Source organism: Gorilla gorilla, chromosome X, assembly GCF_029281585.2.
Source record: "Gorilla gorilla gorilla isolate KB3781 chromosome X, NHGRI_mGorGor1-v2.1_pri, whole genome shotgun sequence".
NCBI lineage: Eukaryota > Metazoa > Chordata > Mammalia > Primates > Hominidae > Gorilla > Gorilla gorilla.
In genome coordinates, this window is record NC_073247.2 from 51,186,480 (window position 1) to 51,207,420 (window position 20,941).

General features: G+C 46.2%; 1 protein-coding gene and 1 pseudogene across 1 annotated transcript in view; one reads left to right on the plus strand and one right to left on the minus strand.

Annotated features, from left to right (window-relative positions):
• Positions 1-8,665: 8,665 nt before the first annotated feature.
• Positions 8,666-10,162, minus strand: LOC101131966 (TNFAIP3-interacting protein 2-like; annotated as a pseudogene).
• A 1,061-nt stretch (positions 10,163-11,223) lies between these two features.
• LOC101132325 (putative E3 ubiquitin-protein ligase makorin-4) overlaps positions 11,224-20,941 on the plus strand; it is a 28,844-nt gene continuing 19,126 nt past the window's right edge. The window contains exon 1 of the mRNA XM_019019088.3: positions 11,224-12,722. Within this exon, the coding sequence (XP_018874633.2) occupies positions 11,288-12,722 (1,435 nt within the window). The 5' untranslated portion in view covers positions 11,224-11,287. The remainder of the gene's footprint in view (positions 12,723-20,941) is intronic.

Sequence of the window (20,941 nt, forward strand, 5' to 3'; positions counted from 1 at the left end):
TTCTCTTAGAAGCAAAATTTATTCAAAGACCTCTGCTAACTTTCTTAAATATCTGCTAGCCATGGTAAAGAAATCAATATACTTTATGTTCTTAGCTCCCACAATCTAGCCTAAGTATTTGTCCTGGCATGCTTATACTGGTCCAAGCAAGCATTAGGTCATAGCCTGTTCCTCTTCCTTATTTGAAGGTGTTCTTACTTTTCTCAGCATTCCACAAGTTACTTCCTCCTTCCTTTGTTCTCCTCTGCCTTTGCCTCTTTTAAAAAGTTCTAAGTTGCTAGCCAGTCGGGACAAATACAGAGTGTAAGGTCCCGTTCCAGCCAATGGAAACCGGACACAGCAGCAGGGTGGACGTGTCAGGTTATAAATGTTTGGTGTACTCTCATGGCAAAACTGTTGGCAAGTGTACCCTTTCTGCAAGAAGTAAAAATGGCCTTGCTGAGAAAATTAAATTTATGTTCAAGTGCTATTTCTTTACAGCACCGGGGAAAAAGCATTTCAAAGAGACTCCTTAGGCCCATCCTGGGACTATATTAACTTCTTTATTCTTTAAACTACTAAATGTTGGGGACCTCTTTGTTATAACATGTAGCCTTTCACCATAACTAACATACATAATTAGCAACTGTTTAAAGTTATAATGAAAAATATGAGAAAACTTCCAAATGTATGAAAAGGTAAATAGTTTGTTTTAAAATGCTTTTTTCTTTTAAGGAGTCATAAAAGAAAAAAGTTTAGACTCCTAGAATAGTTTACACTTGATTGTCTACACTTCTTCACCTTCTAGTCACTCACCAACCTATTGTACCTTGCTCCCTCCCTCTCCAGAAAGAGAAGATGGAGATTCCAAAGAGGTTGATATACCAATCACGTGCTCTGCCCAGAGCAACCTCTAGATATATCCATTGACTTCTCTGCCCATAGTCCCTTCTAAGGGAACCTACCCCACCTTCAGCTCCTATTGAGACAGCTTCCTATTTTGTTCCATGTGACCTAGTGTGCCCCCTTCCCTACCACCAATCATGATGATAGCAGACTTGGCCAGGGTGGGCACCTGACCAATGAGTGATAGTCAATCCATAGGTAGACCAGGAACCTATGATGTAGCCTGGCCCAAAAGCCAAACTGGCTTTATCATATTACCTCTCTTGGGTATCTGAACTGGAAAACATGAAACAGATGGCAAAGGAAGCTAAAGATGAGCACGTGTTTAGAGAAAGGCCATGAATTACTGCTGGGACCATTAAGGGTCAGAACAAACTCAGATTACAAAGAAGCATAAACTGTGAATTGGCAAAAGCTAGGAGTTAGAGCTATGCAGAAAAGAAGAAAGGAGTAAACCAGAGAAGGCATTCTGTTTCATGCCAGTTATTTTTATTTTTATTTTTCAGTATTTTTGGGTTGTTTTGTTTTGTTTTGTTTTGTTTTGTTTTGAGACAGAGTCTTGCTCTGTCACCCAGGCTGGAGTGTAGTGGTGGGATCTTGGCTCACTGCAACCTTTGCCTCCCAGATTCAAGCGATTCTTCTGGCTCAGCCTCCCAAATAGCTGGGATTACAGGTATGTGCCAACACTCCCGGCTAATTTTTGTATTTTTAGTAGATACAGGGTTTTGCCATGTTGGCCAGGCTGGACTCAAACTCCTGACCTCAGGTGATCTGCCCGCCTCAGCCTCCCAAAGTGCTGGGATTACAGGTGTGAGCCTCCGCACCCAGCCACAAGCCAGTTATTTTTAAAAACCTTCAACTACAAATATATGGGAATTCTGGATAAACATAACAAATATCCCTTAAAATGCATAGCTGAGGTGAAATAATTAAATGTGAGGGGAGACAGGACAAACAGAAAGTTGAAACCAAGTTGGCAAACTTGCATTCATATTTTGGCTGCCCTGGGGTAAAAGCAAACAAGAAGCAACGCAGAGATGAGAGATAAAAGGTCCCTCACTGAAAGGATGAATTATTATTCTACTCACCAGCAAGGGACATGATGAAGATACTTGTCAATATAAGCTAGACAATTTTTGCCCTTCCTCCTGCAAGTAGAACCTACATCAGTTGGGGAACACAGATGAACAGTGTCTCCAATGTGGCCTTCTGGGCAGGTGATACACCTTAGAGTTCTGGGTTCTGTCTGAATAATTGAGTCTGGTCCTCATTTTTGGAGAGCTTGACTGTAGGGCAGTCAGTCCAGCCTATTCTATTTGTCCACACCACCAGCTTGAGGGCATGTGTCACCTCATGGAATGACCGAGAGATAGCTATAAGAATGGGATTGGGGAAGACATCTGAAGATGCTGACAGATGGTTTGTGTGAAAGTTAGCTCTTTGTGTTAAAGTCAGCTCTTCCACTGTTTCTGATAGACTTCTCAGTAGGACAAAGGACAATGGTGACCAAATTGTAGTTAAAGCTGTCTAGCAGAGGACAGCAGACATAGAAGTCAGTTTAATTTAAAGTGTACAAGCAAAACAGTTATGGAGAGCCACACCAGGGAATTTTTCCTTCAAGAGGAAGGCTCCAGGGGTGACTCTAAAAGATGAAAGATCATTAATGTTCCTCCCTCCCCTGTTCGCCTTGACATCTGGGGTGTTTCCTCCCCAGGCACTGGCATTGTTGTTCTCCCTCCACCTCCATAAAATTGGTGTGGCCTATTCCAGCAGTTATAACTTCACCTTTTCCCAGTCATCCATTACGCATATCCAGACCTTTTGTCCACAAAGGTCAGATGCAAGAGGGACAAGGATATTTTAATAAAACTTATAGAGACCCAGTATGTTCCCCCACTTTGGCCCTCCCATGTGGGTCATTGTAGGGTGGGGGGCCGGTGAGCAGTGTACTCAACCAAGTGGTCATTATCCTTATGATCTAGATGATGGCAGTCCAGCAAGAGAATCCAGATGGCTGAACTAGAATTAAGTTTCAATACTCTAGGTCCATTTTGAGCTGAGCTGTCATACAGAGAGTAAACCAACCAGGCTGGCTTGGGTTTCCCTTAAGGGAAAGAAAGAAGCAGCATGCCTAGAAATGATTACAAAAGTACTGAATTTTCAAAATAGATATCTATAAACCTGACCCCTTTGTCCTGATCATTACTTAGGCAATAGCTGAGAAGGGACAGTTTTTTTTTTTTCCTGGGGACAACTGCATTCAATGACAAATTGCCTTATTAAGGCATGTAGACCAGGAGGAGGTGAGGGAAGTAGAGTCAGAAACCTTTTTTTTTTTTTTTTTTTTTTGAGATGGAGTCTCGCTCTGTTGTCAGGCTGGAGTGCAGTGGCGTGATCTCGTGATCTCAGCTCACTGCAATCTCTGCCTCCCAGGTTCAAGCGATTCTCCTGCTTCGGCCTCCCGAGTAGCCGAGATTATAGGCGTGTGCCACCATACCCAGCTAATTTTTTTGTATTTTTAGTAGAGACGGGGTTTCACCATGTTGGCCAGGATGGCCTCGATCTCCTGACCTCGTGATGCACCCGCCACAGCTTCCCAAAGTGCTGGGATTACAGGCGTGAGTCACCATGCCCGGCCAGAAATCTTTTAAAGTAGATTTTGGAGGAGGTTGGTCAGACTCCACAATACCAGATGCCTTTGGATGGTAGGGAGCATGGAAGGTCCATTGAATACCTTGACAATCAGCCCATTGTGTGTGGCTTTTGCAATAAAAGGGGCATTATTGTCGGCCTGCAAATGGTCTGGGAAGCTGATCACATGACATAGATTAGTTTCAAGGGTCACAGTGATCTGTTTGGACTCTGCTGATCAGACTGGAATAGCAACACAGTAACCTGAAAAAGTGTCAACAGCAGTGAGGCCCTGCTGATAGGCCCAAGAGGGGATCAAAGGTCCAATGTGGTGCGGTCAATCTTGCAGGAGCAGTGCCCTGTGCAATGTGGGCTCCTTTGCTATGAGACAGGAGTCCCAAGTCTGGTATGCCACGACAGCCTCGGCATCAGAAACATAAAGTCCTTCATTTTGTGCCTAGTTTATGAGGGTGGCTGTCTTGCCGTGTCTAATCCAGGCAGCAATGATGGTAATCTGGGCAGTGCAGGTTTGATTAGCAGCTTGCTTGGTCTCATCAGAGAACAGGCCTTTCCATGGGCATCTACATGAGTGACCCAAATGGTTTGATCAGCCAGCCATTTGTTTCCACAGTACATGGCCCCAGAGAAAGATGTCTTTAAACTGTCAGGCTATCATTTTCCATGTGGCAAACCAAACAAATAGGCCATCGGCAATAGTCAAGAAGTCAGTAAAACCATAACAAGGTTCATCAAAGGAAGTATTGGTCGGAGCTATGAGAATGGCCTTGACTCTGCCCATTAAGTGGAGCCACATTCATTTTTGCTTCTGCATAGCTGGTGGTGAGGTCAAATAGCTGCAGCATTCCAGTAGACACTACTGGGTTTCAGTTTAGTTGAACCATCAGTGAACCAGGCCCAGGCATTAGAGAAACTTCTATGAATCAACGGTCCCATGGAGTCAGTGGTTTTGCTTCAGGCAACCAAGTGGGGGATAATTGAATGGGGATAACTGTTACTTTTTCATCTAAGTCAAGATGCTGCTTGGACCAGGTCAGCTGCTTTCTTGAATACATTTCCTTCTGACAAGGGAAGCTTATTGGGCCCATTCCGACCTGTTAGTCACTGAGTTTGAGTTAACCCACCCCAAAATGGGGATATAAGGCTGGAGAGTCACAAGGCCTCCATGAGGCAGGTGTTCAGTTTTGACAAGAGCCGTAGCAAGCTAATAGCTGGTTTTCAAAAGGGTTGTTTCTAGTAACCATATCAGGGAGACGACTAGTCCCAAACCCCAAGGGGTATTTCTGGGTGGAAGCTGCCTCCCTTTGTCAGAGACTTCAATCAGCAAAATCATCTGCCATGATCATTAAGTTTATAGCACCCTAAAGGTAGAGAGCATGCCACAGCTTGCAGGACAGCTTCAAACACAATTTATTGGTTTAAGCCCCACTCAAAGGATGCTGATTTGGCAGGTTCACTGATATAAAGATCAAGTAGCATGACTGAGTGAGGCACATACTGTTTCTAATACTCTAAGAGTGCAGTAAGGTACTGGACTTCCTTTTTGATTTAGGGGACCAAAGAGATAGCAGTTTTTCCATGACCACCACAGGGACTGAGTGTTATAAATCCATCCACATAGTTCCAAGAAATTTTGCTTGGTAAGCCAACAAGTCACCATCTGTATAGTGAAAGCTTCGGACATCAAAAGGTAGAAGAACTCATGCTAAATCCGGACTCACCCACTGGTGACAAATGGCAGGAGAACTTAGGTACCCCTAGGGGAATGCCTATAAACATATATTGGAGGCCTTGCTACGTGAATGTGAACTGATATTGATCCTCAAGTGTCAGTGAGAAGGTGCTGGTAAAAGTCTAAGACAGCAAACCAGGTGTTATCAGCCTGTGTAATGGATTAATTTGTAGTTGCAATATCTGGAACAGCCATGGCTATGAAAGCAATGACAGATCAGTCAGCAATAATCTACTGTAAGCCTTCACCACCTGCTTCACTGGCCATACAGGGTTATTATATTGAGATAATGCCTTATTTTCCACCTCTGATGCCTTTAAGTCCTTAATCAAGGCTATGATTTCCCTTTCTCTTCCTGGGGTTCTTTAGCTTCTGTTGGACCATCAGGGAGGAGACAGAGAGGTGGGCTGAGAAGCAATGTATACCTCCCATAAACATTTCTCTATATGCCACTCCTCTGAATCCTGAAAATCTCCCCTCACTCAACCCTGGCACTTATGGGATGGGGATACAATACATCAATTCCTACTGTACATTCAGATGCAGAAGTAAAAACCACAGTGCATTGAATTGGCCCAATGGACCCTACCCACAAGTTAGATTTCTTTCTTCACTGTGAACCCTGCCTAAGCACCATTAGCTGGATCTGAGGGCTTTTGCCTTCCCCAGGTCTGGGTAGGATAGTGACTTGAGCACCTGTATTCAACAGAGCCATAGCAGTTTGAATTCCTCACTTTCCCCAAATTCCCCTTGGATGAGTAGACATGGTTTTCAATTTTCTTTAGGGTCAGGAAAATCTTGGCCCCACCTCTAATAATCTTTCTTTTTAAAGTAGCTGAGTTTGGGGTAGAGGAGTGGGGAGGGATCAGGGACATGGAGGGAGAGAGTGGCTCTAAGCTATTAAATAAAAAACTTTGCATTTAGGGAGTGTGGCAGAAGCTTATGGTGCAACCAAAAATCTTTCAGTGTTTTTTCCTACTCACACTTTATACTGACTGAGTAGAGATCCTGATGGTTGACACTACCAATTTCAGCTTTGGAGACCCCTTCACTCAGTCATAGCTGCATGTTTTCTAGCTGAAGCTATTGGGTTTGTGACCCCTAGCTGACTTGACCCAGGCTTGCACAGCAGCAACCTTCTTTGAGAATTCCACTTTAATTCAGGGCCTCTGCTGCCCCATCACCAAGATAACATCTCTTATGCTCTCACCTGGTTTCAACACAAGCGAAGTTTTCCAGGGCAGCAGCATCTACCTAGGTTTGATGGGGTCAGCTTCTCATTCTCCAGTGGGTCACCTTTGCCAGCACTGTAAACCCAAATTCAAGGCAGTGAGAGCCTGAATACTACTCAATGCCTCATCTACGGTTTCCCATAGGAGTTTGTCTGTTTCAGGGAAATCTCCCTGAAAGGCCCACAGCTCCCTTATTGCAGCCAGGATCTATTGCAAAACAAACAAACAAACAAACAAACAAAAACAAAAAAAAAACTTCTAAGACCTTCTACTGTTCTCTCCTAGTGGATCTAAGGCAGACACGATGGACCGCAGGAGGGGCTGAGCCATAAGACCCAGTTTACGTTGCCATTCTTCCTTGACAAGCATTACTAGCCGCACTTCCTCATCTCCCAAGTGAACCAGCCAAACTCCTAATGATGTGCCTGGTTTCTGCCCATAGTGGTCATGAATTTCCCTCCTTCCACACATCTCTGCAATTGTTGTCTAAAAGAGGGCAGAATCTTTTATGTGCACCAGACAATACCTAGTACTAGTTGTTACAGTGGGGCAGACCTGAGGGTAACTCCAAATTGTTCAGGAAGTTCTACACCTGCATTAGAGTTAGCAAGAACCAGGGCACCATTTGAGCAGGGGTCTTTGAATCTGCTTCCTGGTACTCAGCCTGCATCCACCTCTTCAATCCCCATCATGAACAGGCAATAAAGTGAAGAACTATTTATGGCCTAGTTGAGCAGATAATTTGGTCAACATATTTCAGCGACTTTCTTCAAATTTGTTTTCTTTTTTTTTTGAAACAGGGTCTCGCTCTGTTGCCCAGGCTGGAGTGCAGTGGCGCGCTCTTGGCTCACTGCAGCCTCGACTTCCCAGGTTCGAGCGATTCTCCCACCTCAGCCTCCCGAGCAGCTGGGACCACAGGCACACGTCACCATGCCCAGCTAATTTTTGTATTTTTCGTAGAGGCAAGGTTTTGCCATGTTGCCCAGGCTGGTCTCAAACTCCTGAGCTCAAGCAATCTGCTTGCCTTGGCCTCACAAATTGCTGGGATTACAGGTGTGAGCCACCACGCCCGGCCCTCAAATTTCATTAAATTTACCCACAATATCCTCATCCTTCTCCTTCTAGAAAGCCATGTTTCTGTCAGTATCCCACCCTCCTCACTAAAGCTGTCAAGAACTATAAAAGGTCTGAGATTTTGTCCTACTCAACAAGCTAACAAGTCAGCCCACCACAGTTTCATGGAATCTGGTAGAAAACATGACACTCAGAGATGGACAGTGTTTTACTGTAGAAAGGCCAGTCACCAGATATCAACATTTTGGCACCAGTTTCTTGAGGCCCGATTATGTAGGGGAACTCCTCTGTGCTGGTGCCCTGAAAACCGTGCATATATCCTCATAGGCCATGTAAGCAAAGCTCAACTGCAAGCCGATCCATGCCGTGGCAGAAGGCTCTGTGATCCTCCCCAAGCATGAGAGGATAGGCAGTCTTGTGAGGAGCTGCCATACCGCCATTTCTCACTTGCCTTTCTATTTTTTTTTCACAGTAGCAAGAACATTTATTATAAAAATAGGTGGATAAAATAAGTGTGCTTTAACTTCTGGATATATGACAAATGCTATTGTGATGCAGTTTTTCAGTGCAGACATGTGGCTCTGCAATGATGGGGATGGGCCCCCTAGTGTGATGTGCAGCCACAATACTCCATTTGACAAACCTCCTGGTTCAAGGCAGAGAGGAGACACCTTATTCTATAGAACAGGATGGGGCTTCCACCCTGGGGACCATACAAGTGGCTCCCATAGGCAGCCACCCCTTTCTGGCAAGCTGTGGCATACCCAGGTGCAGGCTGGGGGAGGGGCTGGCACACCAGCCCCAGATTGCTCTGGCTTCAGCCTGATGGAGACACAAGACTAGGACCTCCCTCTGCCAGATGTTCCTGACCCCATCTCCACCTCCAGACTCTAGCCTCGCTGGGAGTTCCCTGTGACCCAGCCTGTTCCATAGCCAAAGGGAGACCAAAGTGAACGATCACAGTGCCCCGCACCTATTCTAGGGGACTTGGATCTCAGTAGAGCTTAATCCATGGCATCTGAGAGCACCCACCCTGTCCCTGAGGGCAGCTGTGCCGGGCCAGGGGGCCGCAAGGGCATGGGTGGAATCTTGGTCACTGGCAGCACTCAGCCACGTGCCTGAGGAGCTCTTCACCTTGTTCATCACTGAAGCACTGCAGGCAGTGAGGGCACTGAAGGTCCCCCTGGCCTCTCTGGGCTGCGCCAGGATGCCCGCCCTCTGCAGGGGGTTCCAACTGCCTGGGACCCAGTCCCAGGCCTCCAGCCACCAGGCACCATAAGCTCCACTGCATCGGTGGCCAAGTACTTGGCAGTTTTGCTCCCAGCGTGAATCCAGCCGGCGTCTGGCTCTTGAGAATCCTGTCTCCAGGACACCTGGTGCAGCAAAGAGGTGACCTTTTCCTCCAGTTCCTGAATCCTACCTTGAGCCTGTTCCCGATCTGCCCTTTCTGACATGAAGTCATCCTTGTACGCGAGAATCTGCTATTCCAGTATCTGCACCCATTCCAGTGCAGCATCCCGTGCCGTCCTCGAGGCTGCCAGCTTCTACTTCAATTCTGCACAGTCGTTTATTTTCTCTTCCAACTATCTGTTGAGCCGGGAGATCTCTTTCCTCATCAGCTCGGGCTCATGGGGGGTCTGCAGCCCCCTGAGCTGTGCATGGAGCCCCCTCATGTATTCGTCCCTGCTGGCATCGTATAGCTGCCACTTGGCATTGAGGTCTTCAACGTGAGTCACGTTCTGTTTTAACAGTTCATTTTCTTCCTCAGTAACACTCTGGACAGAGGTGTCCCTACCTGTATGTTCTGACTTTCAGGACTTCTCTCCCCCACGTTCCTTTGTGCATGCTGTCGTTCATCCAGACACTTGGCCAGATGCTGACACATGTGGGCAGTGGAGGTCAGCGTCCTCCGCAGCTGGTGGGTCTCATTGGCCAAGGAGCTGCACAGAACGTCACTGGCGGGGTGGGCCAGTTCGCCCTCCGCCATGCTCCTCCGCATCAGGACGACTTCCTTCTCTCGCTCGTGCTGTGGCTGGCTCAGCAGCTGCTGCATCTCCCTCTCTTTCGCTTCTAGTCGTTCAGTAAGCCTCTCAATTTCCTGGCGCATCTGGGCCTCCGCGGCGCCGTTCTCCTGCCGCTGCAGCTGCTCCCGGAAGTGCGCCACCTGCTCCAGCAGCGCGTCCACCAGGGACGGCGCAGTGTACCCCTCCAGCGCGGCCAGCCTGGCGCGGAGGCACGCGATGAGGGAGTCGCGGGCGGCCAGCTGGTCCTGCAGGCGCCGCAGCCGCTACCCGACCTGGTAGCACAGGCCGCAGAGCTCTGCAGCTGCGCGCGGGGCCCCCTCCCGGCCTCCCGACCCCGGGTCCCCGCACGTGACTGTGGGCCTGCCTGGGAGGCCGCACGGCGGCCGGCAACTTCGGTGCCCGGGCCCTGTCGGCTCTCTATCTTGAGGGAGTTTCTCATGGCCTCTTGGTTCCAATGAGGTGTGGGACTTTCCAGCTTGTCCCCTCTCCCTTAGGGAGGCTAAGCTGCAGGCTATAAAACTACTTAGCAGCAGTATAGAAATGGCTCCTCTGGCGCGGTGGCTCATGCCTATAATCCCAGCACTTTGGGAGGCCGCAGCGGGCGGATCACTTGAGGTCAGGAGTTCCAGACCAGCCTGGCCAACATGGTGAAACCCTGTCTCTACTAAAAATACAAAAATTAGCTTGGCGTGGTGATGTGTGCCTGTAATCCCAGCTACTCGGGAAGCTGAGGCAGGAGAATCACTTGAACCCGGGAGGTGGAGGTTACAGTGAGCCAAGATCATGCCCCACTGCACTGCAGCCTGGGCAACAGAGCAAGACTGTCTCAAAAAAAAAAAAAAAAAAAAAAAAAAGAAAGAAAGAAAGAAAGAAAGAAAAATGAAATGACTTCTCAGCAACAGGGTGCCCCAACACTCATGTTTCTTGTCATTTGGCCTCTTTTGTTTGGGTGTCCTATTGTGGGACAAGGAATGCAGGGAGCTGACACCATGCTGTTGTTTCTTTTTCTGTCTATGTAATAAACTGTCTGAATCTAATCAGTGCTTGTTGTCCTCTTACCAGCCAAATCTGTAAGCCTGCTCAACACATTCTCACAGGGCAACTCTAAAGAGGACCAGGTAACACCTGCACGTGCAGTGGATTACATTATAGGAGAGAAACCCTGGACTTAGGGAATCTGAACCTTTCATAATGGGCAGTAATCATTCCTGCCCTTCACTCCAGAGGGAGGCTATTTTTATTACAGTGGACAGTAAGCATGCTTGCCCTTTTTTTTGGAGGGAGACACTACCTCTGTCTTTCAAGGATGCACTGTATACAAATATCCTGGAAAAGATAGTCCAGAACAAAGGACAGTACAGTGCCTTACTTGCAAGATGTGCAAGCACACAAGACCTATGAAGAACTGTCTCCCAACAAAGGATACATGCAGAAGGAGAAAAAACTCTCTTAAACAAAAAGAGGCGGAGCCGGCAGGGACCGAGCGGATGCCTCAGTCTCCTTCCCCTCCCCTCGCCTGTCCTCGCCATCTTCTTCCCACAGCCGGACCGGAACTATGTGATCCCGGAAGTTCCGGGTCCTTTGGCCCTATATGATCCCGGAAGTTCCGGGGCTTTTGGACCTCTGTGATCCCGGAAGTTCCGGGGCGTTCCGGGGCGTTCTGGGGCCTTTGGAGCGTAGGATAAGCAGTAATGGCGGAGGCTGCAGCTCCCGGAACAACAGCCACAACATCAGGAGCAGGAGCGGCAGCGGCGGAGGCGGCGGCAGCAGTCTCCCCAACTCCGATCCCCACAGTCACCGCCCCGTCCCCGAGGGCGGGCGGAGGGGTCGGCGGCAGCGACGGCAGCGACGGTAGCGACGGTAGCGGCGGCAGGGGCGATAGTGGCGCGTATGACGGCAGCGGTGCGTGCGGCGGCAGCGACGCATGCGATGGCAGCGGCGACAGCAGCGGCGACAGCTGGACTAAACAGGTCACTTGTAGATATTTTAAGTATGGGATTTGTAAGGAAGGAGATAACTGTCGCTACTCCCATGACCTCTCTGACCGTCTGTGTGGTGTAGTGTGCAAGTATTTTCAGCGAGGGTGCTGTGTTTATGGAGACCGCTGCAGATGTGAACATAGCAAGCCACTGAAACAGGAAGAAGCACCTGCTACAGAGCTAACTACAAAGTCATCCCTTGCTGCTTCCTCAAGTCTCTCATCAATAGTTGGACCACTTGTTGAAATGAATACAAACGAAGCTGAGTCAAGAAATTCAAACTTTGCAACTGTAGTAGCAGGTTCAGAGGACTGGGCGAATGCCATTGAGTTCGTTCCTGGGCAACCCTACTGTGGCCGTACTGTGCCTTCCTGCACTGAAGCACCCCTGCAGGGCTCAGTGACCAAGGAAGAATCAGAGGAAGAGCAAACCGCCGTGGAAACAAAGAAGCAGCTGTGCCCCTATGCTGCGGTGGGACAGTGCCGATATGGGGAGAACTGTGTGTATCTTCACGGAGATTTATGTGACATGTGTGGGCTGCAGGTCCTGCATCCGATGGATGCTGCCCAGAGATCACAGCATATACAAGCGTGCACTGAAGCCCATGAGAAAGACATGGAGTTCTCATTTGCTGTGCAGCGCAGCAAGGACAAGGTGTGTGGGATCTGCATGGAGGTGATCTATGAGAAAGCCAACCCCAACGAGCACCGCTTCGGGATCCTCTCCAACTGCAACCACACCTTCTGTCTCAAGTGCATTCGCAAGTGGAGGAGTGCTAAGGAATTTGAGAGCAGGATCGTCAAGTCCTGCCCACAATGCCGAATCACATCTAACTTTGTCATTCCAAGTGAGTACTGGGTGGAGGAGAAAGAAGAGAAGCAGAAACTCATTCAGAAATACAAGGAGGCAATGAGCGACAAGGCATGCAAGTATTTTGATGAAGGACGTGGGAGCTGCCCATTTGGAGAGAACTGTTTTTACAAGCATATGTACCCTGATGGCCGTAGAGAGGAGCCACAGAGACAGCAAGTGGGAACATCAAGCAGAAACCCAGGCCAACGAAGGAACCACTTCTGGGAATTCTTTGAGGAAGGAGCGAACAGCAACCCCTTTGACGATGAAGAAGAGGCTGTCACCTTTGAGCTGGGTGAGATGTTGCTTATGCTTTAGGCTGCAGGTGGGGACGACGAACTGACAGACTCTGAAAATGAGTGGGACTTGTTTTGTGATGAATAATTTTATGTCTTAGATCTATAGAAACCTTGCGTGGTGTGTGAGCTGGTCTGCTGACCCCAGATAGCAGCTGTCCCCTGTGGTGGTGTGGCAGTGCCTATGTTCTCTCCTAGGCAGGCCTATCAACTCCAGGTGCTGTGGTAAGAATATATACCCAGGGCCTGTCTTCTCAACCCCTCACCTTTCCCCAAGGAGTGTGTTGTTTTCCCTGTTGGAAAAAGTTACAAAAATAAATGTTAAAGGTTTTTTTTGTTTTTTGTTTTACTGAGACAGAGTCCCACTCTGTCACCCAGGCTGGAGTGCAGTGGTGCAATCTTGGCTCACTGCAACCTCCGTCTTCCGGGTTCAAGCCATTCTCCTGTCTCAGCCTCCCAAGTAGCTGGGACTACAGGTGCACGCTACAATGCCCAGCTAATTTTTCTCATTTTTAGTAGAAATGGGGTTTCACCATATTGGTCAGGCTGGTCTCAAACTCCTGACCTCAGGTGATCCACCTGCCACTACCTTCCAAAGTGCTGGGATTACAGGCGTCAGCCACCATGCCCAGCCTTAAAGTTAGTTTTTTGTAACAGGCATGAGCCACCGCGCCTGGCTTTAAAGTTTGTTTTTTGTAACAGGCATGAGCCACTGTGCCTGGCCTTAAAGTTAGTTTTTTTGTAACACGAATTTAACTGTTGGACAGTTAGTTTAGGTGTGTTGCGCCATCTGTTTTCAACCAGATTGTGTTTATGGACTTTTCACACACTAATTTTGAGGACCCCAGGTTCAAAAGTAAAAGCAGTGGCCCTGCTTTGGGGTCCAATAATAGGAGTGATGGGTGAAGGGACCTAAGCTGGCCAGTAGCCTTCTGCTCCAGACATGGGACGTGGATCCTTGAGGTTTCTGGTTAAATCTGCACATCTGTGTTTTTATATTTGTTCCCTACCCATGTAATCCCTACCGCATGCACTAGTTCTGTAGTTTTGGTCTCTCGTTTAATTGTATACAAGTAGTACTACTGGGTAACCAGAGCCAAACATGAATGTGTTCAGATTTCTACTGTTTTGCATGATAGGAAAATTGAGAAAGAATACATATAAAAGATACAGAGGCATAACATCAATGCAGAGTTGGAAGTTGACCTCCACGGGGTGACATGGTGTGTGTGAGTGTGGGTGTGTGATAAGCTTCTCAAACCTGCATAGATGCAGTATTCTTGGCTTTGGTAGAAAACCTTGGTTTAAGGCTGGGCGCGGTGGCTCACGCCTGTAATCCCAGCACTTTGGGAGGCTGAGGTGGGCGGATCACAATGTCAGGAGATCGAGACCATCCTGTGAATGGTGAAACCCTGTCTCTACTAAAAATACAAAAAATTAGCCGGGTGTGGTGGCGGGCGCCTGTAGTCCCAGCTACTCTGGAAGCTGAGGCGGGAGAATGGCGTGAACCTGGGAGGCGGAGCTTGCAATGAACTGAGATTGTGCCACTGCACTCCAGCCTGGGCGACAGAGCGAGACTCCGTCTCAAAAAAAAAAAAAAAAAAAAAAAAGAAAACCTTGGTTTAGGGGTTTAAGTCTTATGTGGTGGTTAGATCTTAAAGGACAAAGCAGTATATTGGTAGTTGTCAATATAGCAGTACTAGCTCTGTTTATATAAATAGAGAAATGGAGTTAGCCATAGAGGTTAAAACTACCTGGTTATCCCATATATTAACCCAAACTGGGTCTTGGATACACAGTTGTATTTAATGTTTTACGATCTAGCCTTTCCAGTATAGGCACTTTCTGAAAAACCTTTGTCCTCATTTGGGGCATTTTGTTGTCGGGTTTCGCCATGTCGGCCAGGCTGGTCTCGAACTCCTGACCTCAGGTGATCCACCTGCCTCAGCCTCCCAAAGTGCTAGGATTACGGGCATGAGCCACCACACCCGGCCAGGAAAAGGTATTTTATATCTATCATTGCTGTGCTGTTTATTCATTTGTATAAATTTAAGTTCCCATCTGATATTATTTTCCTTCAGCATGAATAACTTCTTTGAACATTTCTTGTGGTTCATGTCTGCTGGCAACAAATTCTCTCAGCTGTTTATCTGGAAAAGTCTTTATTTCACCTTCATATTTCACCTGTATTTTCTTTGTGTACAGAATTCTAGGTTGACATTTTTTCCTTAGTGTTTTAAAGATGTCATTTCATATTCTTCTGGTTTGCATAATTTCTGATGAGAAGTCTGCAGTTTATTTTCTTTCTATTTCTCTCTCTTTTTGCTCCTCTGCAAAGCCAATTCCTCTTGCTATTTTTAATATTTTCTCATTATCATTGTTTCATAGGAATTTGATTATGATTTTCCTTGGTATGATTTCCTTAATATTTATTCTATTTGGGACCATTGAGCTTCTCATAGCTGCATATCTGTATGTTTATAATTTTCATCCAGTTTAAAAAAATTTTTTTGAGAAAGCGTCTCACTCTGTCACCCAGTCTAAAGTACAGTGACACGATCTTGGCTCACTGCAACCTCCGCCTCCCTGGTTCAAGTGATTCTTGTGCCTCAGCCTCCTGAGTAGCTGGAATTACAAGTGCATGCCACTATGCCCAGCTAATTTTTCTATTTTTCGTAGAGACGGGGTTTTGTCAAAACTCTCGACCTCAAGTGATCCGCCTACCTCGGCTTCCCAAAGTGCTGGGATTACAGGTGTGAGCCACTGTGCCTTGCCCAGTTTTAAAAATTTTGACCGTTATTTCTTCAAATATTTTTTTCTGCTACTACCCTTTCTCTCCTCTCCTGAAAGTCAATTTTGAGTATGCTAGACTGCTTGATATTGTCTCACAGGTCAGTGAGGTTGTTTTCCTTTCTTCTTTTTATTCAGTCTTTTTTTCTGTGTCTGCTGCATTTTGGATAGTTTTTATTGTTATGCCTTCAAGTTCACTAATTTTTCTTCTGCAGCATCTAATCTGCTGTTAATCTCATCTTTGCAGACTTCAAGTACACATCTGTTAGATCATTAATATTGTTTCTCCCAGGCCACTGAGGCTCTGTTCATTTTTAGCCTTTTTTTCTCCTTATACTTCAGTTTAGACAGTCTCTATTGCTATTTTTTAGAATTCATTGACCTTTTCTTCTGTAGGTTCTAATCTACTGCTAAGTCCATCCAGTGAATATTTCATTTCAAATACTGTATTTTTTAGCTCCAGAAGTTCCATTTGGCTCTTTTTTAAAAAAATTGTGGTACAACATACAGAACATAAAATTTACTATTTTTACCATTTTTAAGTGTCCAGTTCAGTGGCATTAAGTACGTTCACATTGTTATACAACCATCACTGCCATCCATCTCTAGAACTTTTTCATATTCCCAAATTGAAACTCTGTATCCGTTAAACAAAAACACCCAATTTCTCCCTCCCTCCCAGCCCATGGCAACTACCAGTTTACTTTCTGTCTCTGTGAATTTGACTATTCTAACTGCTTCATATAAGTGGAATCATACAATATTTGTCATTTGGTTCTTTTTAAAAAGTCTTCTGGCTGGGCATGGTGGCTCACACCTGTAATCCCAGCACTCTGTGAGGCTGAGGCAGGTGGATCACTTGAGGCCAGGAGTTTAAGACCAGCCTGGTGAACATGACAAAATCTCATCTCTACTAAAAATACAAAAATTACCCAGGTGTGGTGGCGCATGTCTGTAATCCCAGCTACTCGGGAGGCTGAGGAAGGAGAATTGCTTGAACCTGGGAAGTGGAGGTTGCAGTGAGCCAAGGTCACGCCACTGCACTCCAGCCTGGGTGATAGAGCGGGACTCTGTCTCTAAATAAATAAATAAATAAAAATAAAAAGTCTTCTATTTTTCTCCTCTTTATGTTATGTTTTCCTCTAAGTATATTAACATACTTATAATAGCTGTTTAAAGTCGTTGTCTGCTAATTCCCTCATCTCTGTTGCCTCTGGGTCTATTTCTATTGACTGATTTTTCTCCTGATATGGGTCATATTTTTATGCCTTTTAGCAAGTTTAGTAATTTTGACTGGATGCTGAACATTATGAATGTTACATTGTTGAGGTCTGGATTTTATTGTCTTCTTTAAGGCATGCTGAGTTTTGTTTTGACACACAATTAAGTTCCATACAGTTCAGGCTGATCTTTTCATGGCTTATTTTTTAGCTCTCTTAATGGCAGGTCTAGAATAGCCTTTCATCTAGGACGAGTTTAGACCTATTATTGAGGCTTAAACTTTCTGGGCTCTACTGAATACCCTGGTGTTTCTCCACTCTGAGTGGTCAGAACTCAAACATCTCCCAGTCCTATGAAAGCTCTGAGAATTGTTCAGCTAACAGCTCCTTGGTGGTACTCCTTTCTGTGGTAGTTATCCTTTGCCTAATCTTGTGGGGTCTTACCCTATTATGTATGCATTGATTTATAGTCAGCCAAAGGAAGTCAGCCGATCATTTTAGCTCTCTCTGCATAGCTCACTCTTCTCTGGTAGTCTTCTCCCCAAATTCCAGCTATCTCAGCTTTCCTGAACTCCAATCTTCATCTCTTCAACTCAGCAAGACTTCTGTGCTATGCTTGGATTTCCCCTCTCACACTGCATTCTGGAAAGTGCCCCCAGTCAGTAGGTATCTCTTCATTTGGTTCCTTTCTTTCAGATATTGCAATTCCATGCTGCCTGGTGTTCAATGTCTAGAACAAGTTGTTTCATGTATTTTGTCCAGTTTCTAGTTGTTTACATTAGAAAGGCAAGTCTTGTACTTGTTGCTCCATCATGGTTGACAGAGGAATTTACCCTATCTTTTTTATATAATGCTGGCAATTTAGTTCCTTTTATACGCTCCCTTCATGTGTGTTTAAAAAAAAAAGAAAACTTTAGGCCAGGCACAGTGGCTCACACCTGTAATCCCAAACTTTGGGAGGCCAAGGTGGGTGGATCATTTGAGGTCACGAGTTCAAGACCAATCTGGCCAGTATGGTGAAACCCCGTCTCCACTAAAAATACAAAAATTAGCCAGGCGGTAGTGGCATGTGCCTGTAATCCCAGCTACTCAGGAGACTGAGGCAGGAGAATTGCTTGAGCCTGGGAGGCAGAGGTTGTGGTGAGCTGAGATGGTGCCACTGCACTGCAGTCTGGGCGACAGAGTGAGACCCTGTCTCAAAACAAAACGAACAAACAAAAAAACTTTAGACAAATGAAATGTAACAGAGTTTAGTTGAGCAAAGAACAATTCACAAATCAGTCAGCCCCCAGAACCAGAATAGGTTCAGTGTGACTCTGGAGCTACCACATTGTCAGATAATATTTGTGAACAGAAAAAGGAAAGCAATGTACAGAAAATGGAAGTAAGGTACAGAAACAGCTGGATTGGTTCCAGCTCAGTGTTTGCCTTATTTAAACACAGTTTGAACAGTTGGCTGCCTGTGATTGGCTAAAGCTCTGTGATTGGCACAGAGTAGGTTATAGTATATTTATATATCCAGTGAGGCTACAGTTCACTGTGTATGGAGAAATGTTTAGGCTGAACTTAAAATATGTTAGGAGGCAGCTTTAAACTTAATTTAACATGTTTTTATGGCCAGGCATGGTGGCTCATGCCTGTAATCTCAGCACTTTGGGAGGCCAAGGTGGGTGGATCACCTGAGGTCAGGAGTTTGAGACCAGCCTGGCCAACATGGTAAAACCCTGTCTCTACTAAAAATACAAAAATTAACAAGGTATGGTGGTGTGTGCCTGTAATCCCAGCTACTTGGGAGGCTGAGGCAGGATAATTACTTGAACCTGGGAGGTGGAGGTTGCAGTGAGCTGAGATTGCGCCACTGCACTCCAGCCTGGGTGACAGAGCAAGACTCAGTCTCAAACACAAACAAACAAACAAAGACACGTTTTTACAACCAATTCATCGCCAATTTTTGCCATATTATTGCCTACATATCTCCACCATCAATTTCTTCCCTCCAATACCATTGCTACTTCTTCAGTTGAGGTAATCTGCAGTTTGTAGTGTGGAGTGCTTCAGAGTTTTCTTTCTTTTTTTTTTTTTCCGAGATGGAGTCTTGCTCTGTTACCCAGTCTGGAGTGCAGTGGCGCAATCTTGGCTCACTGCAACCTCCGCCTCCTGAGTTCAAGCAATTCTCCTGCCCCAGCCTCCCAAGTAGCTGGGATTACAGGCACCCGCCACCACACCCAGCTAATTTTTGTATTTATAGTAGAGACAGGGTTTCACCATGTTGGCCAGGCTGGTCTTGAGCTCCTGACCTCGTGATCCATCCACCTCAACCTCCCAAAGTGCTGGGATTACAGGTGTGAGCCACTGCACCTGGCCTCAGAGTTTTAATAAAAGCTTCACTTTTCTAACATTGTGTCCCTCTGTACCATCTGCCACACAATACTCAGAATATTTGTAAAATACAAATATGACCCTATTGTTCTTCAGCTTATGAAACTGCCTTTGCAAAAATTGTAACAATGAGAAAATTATGTCAGTGAAAGACATCTAACCTAACCAACTCCATCTTGCCTTTAACCTCCAAACTGCCCTTGGTCACTCTTGGGCATGGGCCAAGCTAACTTTGGGAGAAATTTATAGTTTAGATGATAATAGCCCTCCCCAAAATTAAACTGCCTTTATAAAACTAATAAAAGGCCACAAGTTTAGGATTATGAGAGGGGCCTGAATTCTGCTAAGATGTAGGTATAGCATCTACATCTTAGCTTGTGATCAGCTTGTGGCTGGTTAAACTATTACCAGCCATTGTTCTGGAGCTCATAAGATTTGTAGCTCCCCCAATTACTCCTATAAATAACATCACTATTATAGAACCTAAGATTGGCCTTTTGAGGCATTTTTTCTGACCTTTGCATTTCTGACAAACAGGTGACTCCACTCAGACCCGAGACTCAAGACTCAACTGGTCCTGTGGCCCCCACCCAGAGGCAGACTCAGTGCACAAGGACCATTTTCCATACCTCTATGATTGCACCTCCAACCAATCAGCAGTACCCATTCCCTAACCCCCTGCCTGCCAAACTGTCTTTAAAAATCCCTAGCCTTTGAATGTTCAGAGAGGCTGACTTGAGTAATAATAAAACCCCAGTCAAGGCGGAGGTTGCAGTGAACTGAGATTGCACCACTGTACTCCAGCCTGGGCAACAAAGTGAGACTCTGTCTCAACACACACACACACACACACACACACACACACACACACACACACACGCACACACACACACACACACACACACCCCCAGTCTTCTGTTTAGCCAGCTCTACATGTATGAAACTCTTTCTCTATTGCAGTTCCCCTGTCTTGATAAATTGGCTCTATCTGGGCAGTGGGCAAGATGAACCTGTTGGTGGTTACACATAAACCTTACAGTGGCTTCTCACTGCCTGTGATAAAGTCTGTTCTCTTTAGCTTAGTTTATGAGGTCGTTCCTTTAGGGTCCCAAACTAGATATGGACATCTCTTCCTGGCCCACCCTTCTTCCCTTTACCCTCCAACAACACTAAACTACTGGTAGTTCCTTAAACACTGTGTCAATTCAAGGACTCTGAAAAGCAGAGGCAATGACAGACGTAGATGCACATGAGGTTTATTCAGGGAAACACCTCAGAAGGATAAAGGGCAGAGGGAGCAGGAATAGACAGACAGAGCCTTCAAACTGTGATAGAGTTCTAACACCTGTGAAAGAAGAAAAGGATAGAAGGAAGAACTGGATAGGAGGAGCTTAGGTTGCAGTACAGCTCTCTGAGAAAGTCTTTGTCAGGCAGGTTGAGAGCCCCAGGGTAAACATTGACCACTAGGGAATCCCTCATCAGCAAGAAATGGCTCAGTTCTAGAACTCCTGTCAGAGGCAACCTAACCAGAGTGACTGCATCTTGAAAACAGGTGGGATAAAGCCAAACCTGCTGGGTTACATTCCCAGGGAATTGGACACTCTTGGTCACAAGATGTTTATGGTCAAGGGAATGAGTTAATGATGCTGACTAAATAAAGAACCAGAGCTTATGCAAATGTCCAAATATTTTAAGAACAAAAAGCAGCCGGGCAGGCACAGTGGCTCACGCCTGTAATCCCAGCGCTTTGGGGAGCCGAGCGGGCGGATCACCTGAGGTCAGGAGTTCAAGACCATCCAGGCCAACATGGCGAAACCCTGTCTCTACTA